The following is an 8,001-nucleotide window of genomic DNA, read 5'->3' as shown; positions in this document are numbered from 1 at the left end:
ATGAACATCTTGCTGGGGTCGTTTGACCCCAGTACTCTTTCCTGCCATGGCAGGGGGTCAGACTAGATGATCTACTCAGGTCCCTTCCAACACTAGAGACTATGAAAAGAAATTTACAATTACAGCCCTAAAGTTCAGATTCCTCTAGAAGAGGCTGTAGAGATTTAAAAACGTGCAGTGTAGTAAGGGAAGAGTTGATCTGCATTTGGGACAGGGAAATCTGAACAAACTGAATAGTCAAAATGATCCTGAGGGCTGGAGAATAAGAGGTGTCTGGGATTCATTCTCCAACAGGAACTGGATTCCAAGGTTGTCCTCCTGCACCTAGAATGTAAACATAGTCAAAAGTCAGCTGGGTACATATTTCACAGGGGGGGCTGAAGATCTCCAGTGTTGGGGATCCTGCATCCTCCACCATCTGCAGGATACAACTTCAATGATGCTAGTGCATTAGGCCCAGGGGCTGAGAGCGTAGAGGTGGGAGGGGATTGCCAGGCATTCCATGATGTTCTAAAAGAGCACATGAGGGAGGAGTTGGTGTCCAGGGTGTTGTCCAGAAATAGGTATGGTCTTACCAGCAGCATCCTTGAGCAACAGGGACTTTTAAGGCCCTTCCACTTGGGACCAGAGCTCTGAAATTGTTCTTAGCCTGCAGCCTGGGATTTTCAGTGCCCTTTCCCCACCCCTCTGATTCTCCCTACTAGCTGCCAATAAAGCTCCATCCTCCTGTGTGTATCTCCCACTCCGCAGGCAGACATGGGCTGGCTGCCCAGCCTGGTATTGCACAACACCCTCTCTGCAGTAGATTGTCTGGGAGGAGAGAGACCCCCTTGGAGAGCTGTGGAATGCCTGCACATTCCTCTGCGTGGGCTGCTGTCTGCCCTTGGCTCCATGCTGTTCCAGCTTAGCACGCATCCCAGGCACATTCCCTTCTACTAGAAACCACCTGGAGACCCTTTCCTCCTTCAGTTCCTTGCAAGACAAAACTCCATCTTCCTGACAGGCGGAGTCCCTTCTCCTCCTCCAGTGCTCTGTTCTCATCAGAGTTCTGACCAAGGCTTCTTCCCTACTGTCTTGCCTCTTCCTGACCAATTGCCAGAAGGCCAGAAAGAAAGAGGCAGACAAGGTTCTTTGGGTGAGTCTGATATCTTTTACTAGACCAACTTAAATAGTTGGAGAACAATTTTTAAGCAAGATTTTGGGTTCAAAAACCCTTTGTCAGGCTAACCCTTGTCTGCCTAGGTCCTTAGACCAACACAGCTACAACCTACACCCCGGAAAGAGAGAGGTGCACTTCAGCTTTGATCCATTCTCACCTTGGATGCTCTCTTGCTTTACCTCTTATCTTGACTTATTGTCAGCATGTGTATTTAGCCCAGCTGGGAAGTAGCAGCTGCTTCTCTTACTGGCAGGGCAATTAAAAAGCTGTTAGCTTGCAGACACCTCAGCAATGTAGCTTGCTCCTTGCATTGTTCCTAAGGTCGGTGGATGAAGTCTTCCCCTCTGCTCTGGTTATATGGGATCAGAAGTTGCAGAAGACCACTTTTAGTGGTAGGAAAATGCCTCTGTGGCAGGTACTACAGACAACTGCCCTTAGAGCATCCTCTGATTAGCATTGCCCAGACCTACTGGTTGATGGGAAATTTCTCTTTGTTTTTAATTTCCTGTTCATTGGAAATCCAGAAGCAAAACAAAATGGATTCCTCAGGCCCTGCATCTGCTCAGTGATACTGGTATTCTTAGCTGTTGTTTTTTGCATAAAGCTGAAAACAGGGTCAAAGTTGCTAAGCAAATGTCAGGGCCATGGATCCTGAATGCCCTTGCAAGAGGCTGCCCCAGAGGCACAGACCATAGCAGGGAACCTAGAAGCTCCAAGAGCCCTGCCTCCATCTGGGATAATCAGAGCTTCAGCCCTGCTGTATTGCAGGGATCCCAGATAGAACCAGGACTTCCTGGCTCCAGGGCACAGAGAGCCTGGAAACTCCAACAAGCTGCAGCCTTGACACTGCAGTCTGCCTGATGGGTCTGCCCAGAACAATACACTTTGTATTCCTGACACAAACTGCCCCAGAGCTGGGAATCCAGAGCTTCCAGGATTTTCAGCTATGGGACAAACCTGCCAAGAGCCTTTGAAGTCCTGCCTGGAAGTCAGCGAAAGTTCATCAAACCCAAGATGTCTCAAGGAAAACATTTGAAGATCAAGGAACTTTGTTTCCCTGGAGAATTTCCAACAAGGCCCATTTTGCTGTTCTCTTCAAAGGTCTTCAGGCACTGTAGGGCAGTTCTCCTGCCTGCAGGCCTGGGAGGCTTCTGTCATAAAAACAGATCACTAGGACTTTCAGAGCAGGGATGGCTCAGTTCTCAGATCAGACTGTGAATAGGGGGCATACAAGGGGCTTCAGGCCATCATAACTCTCCTCCCTGAGATGGCAAGTTTGCTGCACCTCTTAGAGGCCCAACGCAAACTTCATCGAGCAAGGGAGAGGCATTCTTAGCCCCATGCTTTTCTGTGGTTCAGGGCATGTGGGAGAAAGTGGTTTGCCTGGTGTCAGTGTGCCTGAAGTTTCTAGTCATGTTGGCCCACATGCAAAGGCCTGCTGTGTCAGGAAATCTGTTATAGACTGGTGTTCTTCAGTACTTGGAGCTCCTCCTGTCCCTCACCAATCATGACCCTTAAAATTGCTGCATAGCTAAATATGAGGTTATCTTATAGATACTTTGGAGGAACTCTGCGTAGTATTAACCTACTTTAGAAATGAGAAGGATCTCGGGAGCATCAGAACCATGCTGTCTCAGGAGAGGCTAGTCAAAGCAAACTCCAAGCTCTCTTGGTCTTTACAGCTTGCACACAAACACATTAACAGCACCATTCCTAACTCTGTGCTAGGGCTGTGCAAAATGGCTGAGTTTCAAATTGATTTCAGATTCGGCCATTTCAGAGGACAGTGATTCGTTTTTGGTGTTTCAGATGACTGTCCTGTTTTGTTTCGGAGATTGGATTCTGCTGAATCTCCTCTGAATACATTTCGAACGGGCTGCAAGGCAAACTTTGCACAGCCCTTACCCAGCTGGGTGGGGCTTGGGGTCAGGGGCTTGGGGCCCCAGTAGGGACCAAGACAGGGCCATAGGTGGCTTGTCTGGGGGAGGGCTGCAGCGTACCATGCAGGTAAAGAGACCCCTGCATGGGTTTCTGATCCCTGTCACGCCAGGTCGCAGAGCAGGGAAACAGTGCAGAGTGGCAAGCAAGCCTGCTGGTCCTTGCCACATGGCTCAGCTCTGCAGGGAGCAAAGATCTGTGCTGGGGGTTTCTTCACCACCACTGCCCACCCAGCGCTGCCCCACTGACATGAGGCGAGGAAACCCCAGCACGGATCTCTGCTCCCTGTGGGGCCAGGTTGCATGACAGGACAGCGCTGGTCCCTGCCGCACAACCTGGCTCTGCAGGGAGCAGAGATCCGGGGCTGCGCAAGGTGGGCAGCAGTGGCAAAGAGACCCCAGTTCAGATCTCTGCTCCCTCCTGAGCCGAGTTGCACGTCAGGGCAGCAGCGTGCATGTTTCCCTACAAACCTGGCTCTGAAACTCCACAATTTTCCAAAACATTTCCAAAATGTTTGGATGCCTCATTTCGTTTTGGAGATGTTTCTGATCCTTCTGTTTCAATTTGGATTTGGTGTTTGGCTGTTTTGGCACCCAAAAAACACCTCCAAAATAAAACGGTGGCTGAAATTTCGCATAGCTCTACTTTGTATCTTTCTAGTGATAGTATTTCAGGGCTATGGAGTGATCCTGCAAGTAGCCACTAGGGGGGACTGAAGAACAGAAATTAAGCAAGCACTGCAGGAAATGGCAGGGCTACTGTTTTTTGTGTTGTTGGATTGGGACTGTTCAAAGTGCTAGAGTTAAGGCTGGAAGGAACAGATCTGCATTGGCCAGCAGTGAGGGAGTGGGAAGAGGTGCATAAAATGTCTCTTTTCATTTCAACCTTCTGATGAGAGAAGAGCCAGATCCCTGAAGAGTTTCCTGGGGGAGGGAGAGGTTGAAATTGTGTGGCAGATCCCTGTGGGGAGCGGGACATAACACAGCTGGGAATTAACTCAAGGAGATGAGGCTTTTCAGGAGATGGACAGTGTATGAGATAAGGATGGGACATGTTCCAGAAGGTTAGGTTGTGTACAGATAAGGGCATTGAAGCAGTGGGGCCTGCAGCTATCTTGAAATGCTACCAAATTCTTTCCCTTGTCATTCCACAACTGTTTGAGCCTCCACATGCCTTCTCAAAAAGATGTCCACGAGGCCTCTTTCCTCTCAGCACTCCCCCACCAAATCCCAGAGACACTTTCTCTAGTGCTTTGGACTATTTTGTTTGAAACAAAGTTTGCAGGGGAACTGCCTGAGAGAGGAATGCCCAAAGTGCTGCAGCTGTCTGGCAGCTCAGATCTGAGGCTTTCCTTTTTCTGCCTACTCACTGAGGATCACTAGCAGATGGTCGCTGACAGGCTGCCATCACACTGCCAAGTGCAAGGAGAAAGAAGAGATAAAGGGTGTCAGGACACAATCTGGGGCTGGAAGGAGGACTTTTCCCCCAGGCTGAAGAGAGGGTAGGGAGCCCTTGTTCACACCCACACCCCCTCCATCCTCCTTGGAGAAAAGCAGTGTTCTACTCCTCCCATTACAATGTATCTGGAGATCATCACATTCAAAAGATGGTATTTCAGTTAAACTAGTACAGGGATGAGGCTTCAGACATGTGAGAAATGTTGGCTTGGGCTTCCCCTAGGTTTTGCTGGAGGTTGTGTTAGGATGCTGTATGCTGTTAGCTCTCACCCCTTTAACTGAAAAGCCTGAGAGGATTGAGTTACTAACAGAAACTTCCTTTTGACACATGTTGAGCCATTGTTGAAGCCAAATACCTGTACATGGGGAAACCCAATGTTTTCAACTACCCAGCTCCATTACTCAGCTTTCACTTTTTTGTCGGGATGCTGTTTCGCTAGTTCTCCTGCTATAGAGGCTTCTTGGAGAAGGAAGCTGTAAGTTTCTAATGTTAAAACCAGCAAGAAAATCAGTTGTCAGAACTTTTTGGTTCATCAAGGATCACAAGGTAGGCCCCAAATCCTTTGGCAGCCAGGCTCCTTCAAACATAGCTGACTGTGTGCATGTCTGTTCTTTCCCCACTTCCCTTCCAGGTCTCTGCAGTGCCAACCGTGCTGGCCATGAAGAATGGAGACGTGGTGGACAAGTTTGTAGGGATAAAGGATGAGGATCAGCTGGAGGTATTCCTCAAGAAACTCATTAGAGCCTGAGGAAGAGGGATGACCAGTGAACATGCCCAGACCTCTAGAATTGTCCATGTCTTATGTTGTCTTATCTGGGGAGGGGTAAGGGGAAGATGAACTGCTTTGTAGAATCAGTGCCCCCTTTTTTCCTTGTGAGGCTTGGGTTGGGGGAAAGGGGTTGCAGCCCAGCCTCTACTCTGGGGCAGCAGTATCTCTGAGCTGTGCTGAGGGATGAAGAGAAATGAGAATGGTCATCCTCAGAAAGTTGTGGGGGAGCAGCTGGAATAAGCCATCCAGCTCTGTTAGGGAAAAGCTGGCAGCAAGGGAAATGGGGCTGCTGCCAAATTAAAGAAGGGATGTTTATCATTTGGTCTGTTCTGTCCTGGCCCAGATCAAGAGATGACTGCTTCTCTGTGGGGTGTGAGACACCCACGTGGTCCAGGTGGATGTGTTAAAGTCAGAGGACTGCTCTGCCTTGTGTGTGAAACCTACATCCTTATCCCTCCATCCCCCTGTTGCTGGGATGGGTCTCAATGCTGTGCAGGTCCTTGGGCCCTTGCCATGTTCTCCCCTGCTGCTGTTTTATAAAGATAATGAAGATAAATGTCTATGGATTTCCTTTTGTAGGTCTGTAATAAAGAGAACTTTATTAATCACTTCTGCCTGGTTCAGCAGAAAAACCCTTTCTGTAACCCTTCCTCACTCCCACAGCGACCCACATGCCCTGAGAGGGAGCAGAAGGGGCTGTGGCAGATGGGGAGCAAAACCACTTCCCCTGCTTTGCTGATACAAGTGCAGACAGCAGGAGTGGGAGTATGTAGATTTGGACTATGGTGGGTGGCCTTGCACTGTGGAAACTTCATGATAAAACAAACACATGATTACCTTTGCATGGCTCCCAGCCCAGCTACTGTGACTCCAGGATTGGTCAGGCTGTATGCTGCTGGATTCACCTGGGAGCTGATCCCATCCTCTGCTTCAGGTGGAACCTTAGATCTTCCCCATAAAGAACCCAGTCTACTGGGAGATGATCTGACTGCTCTTTCTCTCCCAAGCATTTTCCATGAGACTTCCTGTCTCCCACTTGAATCTGCTCATGCAAATGAGCCCTGCTGTAGGACCATCACTAATGCCAACAGGGATGAGGTGCTTCAGATGGCCTTTACCTTTAGACTTTTTTAAACTAGCCTGACCTTTATGGCAGGGAAGCACACACCTATGCCTCTAGGTGTAACGCCTTCCCCCTGTCACTCCTCACCCTTTGCTGCTTGTTCCCTATATCCACTTTGCAGTTAGCACCACCTCTTCTGACATGCTCATCACTACACTGAACACATCTTGGAACAGCTGGAAAGTAAGTACCCTCTGAAAACAGGAAAACCAAGGTCAATGACTGACACTATTATAGACACTTGACCTCAGTTGAATTGCACAAGGCAGAAAATATTTAAGTATTTAAAATCCTTGTGAAGATGCTGTCTTAGTTTCTGTTTCTAGTCCCTCTTTCACCTTGCCTTGGCCTGAGCCCCTGGTTATGATGCAGGCTGAAGCATTTCCCTAAACCTCTGCATTAATTCTATAACATGCAGAAGTAGAGGAGAGATTATCACTGTCCATACTGCAGGCAGGTGGGCTCCTGCCAGATCTTAGGAGCTGGATAACACTAGGTGTGGACAACTTTAAGAAGTGGTGCTAGTGACTCAGTGTGGGGTATCCTTCCTTCTGGGTCTGTATTGCCTTGTCATGGTACTGGTGAGCTGTGTTGCTGAAGATATTTTTGCATGCAATTTAAAACGGGGCTTTTGGCCACTTATGATTGCTAAAAATCCTCTAACCCTTTTTGAAGGAGCAGAGGTTTTAGTTCTGGTGTCCTGCTTAAGTTTTAGGTTGGGCATTTGTGTCCTACTTCTTCAAATTCCCCTTGAACTTTCACCTCTTTCTCGTATAAATCCATGTAGGTAAAGACCATTCTCCAGCATATGCAGGAAAAACAAGAGAGCACTGTCACATGTTCCTACATTAGTTAATTTTCAGGCTTTGCCATTGATGGAAAACAGGAAAAAACAGGCTTCAACAACATGACTTGCATTGTGTTTAAGAGTCAGTACAAATCAACCATTTCATTATTTCCTTCCAAGGAAAAGGTCTTCAGGTTTATGTGGCACTGGTATCAAAGCATGCTGAGGAGCTGCTAGCACATTTTAAGCTGGATTTTGTGGAAGTTAAAGTTGCTTCTCTTGACAATGACTGTTGGATACCCCTATATTTAATATACCCAGAGAATTCCCTCCATAGGCATCACTCAGAAAGGGCAGGGTGAGGGTAATGTTTTCCAAGCATTTATTTCCTTTTCAAGTTCCAAGATGCCTTGATCAGGGCTTTGAATGGAATAGGGAAATACTAAAGCAAAAATGTAAAGGCAGGCAAAGCTGTTTTATATAACAGGACCTTCCTCTTAATCCCCTTTTCTTGACTTTGCTGAGGGAGGCAGCTGCTGCTAATAACATCAGAGGCACACCTAACCCCTTTTTGGTGTCATCATTACATAGGCAGGACTGCAAGGGAGTCTGGTTGAGGGCTTTATACAGCAGCTTGCATGAGCTCTGAAAGTAGCGGATTATTTTGACAGGGTAAGGCAGCAGGCTGCTTTCTCTAGCTCAGTCATTGAAATGGTCTGTCTCCATTCTGGTAGGTGTGCTGTGTTTTTTCACTTCCTCTTTCAAAC

The 8,001-nt window shown here is 47.9% G+C and overlaps 1 protein-coding gene across 3 annotated transcripts in view; it reads left to right on the top strand.

The window, feature by feature from the left end:
* TXN2 (thioredoxin 2) overlaps window positions 1-5,884 on the top strand; it is a 12,750-nt gene extending 6,866 nt beyond the window's left edge. For 2 of the 3 annotated variants that reach the window (XM_019544830.1, XM_019544832.1), the window contains exons 4-5: window positions 1,004-1,135; window positions 5,187-5,884. In XM_019544830.1, the coding sequence (XP_019400375.1) occupies window positions 1,004-1,135; window positions 5,187-5,303 (249 nt within the window). In that variant the 3' untranslated portion in view covers window positions 5,304-5,884. The remainder of the gene's footprint in view (window positions 1-1,003; window positions 1,136-5,186) is intronic. The other variant, XM_019544833.1, reaches the window with a different exon arrangement.
* The last annotated feature ends 2,117 nt before the right edge of the window (window positions 5,885-8,001 follow it).

The sequence above is a fragment of the Crocodylus porosus genome, unplaced genomic scaffold (assembly GCF_001723895.1).
Source record: "Crocodylus porosus isolate Cpor-Errol unplaced genomic scaffold, CroPor_comp1, whole genome shotgun sequence".
Taxonomy (NCBI): domain Eukaryota; kingdom Metazoa; phylum Chordata; order Crocodylia; family Crocodylidae; genus Crocodylus; species Crocodylus porosus.
The sequence above is the reverse complement of the archived record's forward strand: the minus strand, read 5'-3'. Positions and strand labels throughout refer to the sequence as shown.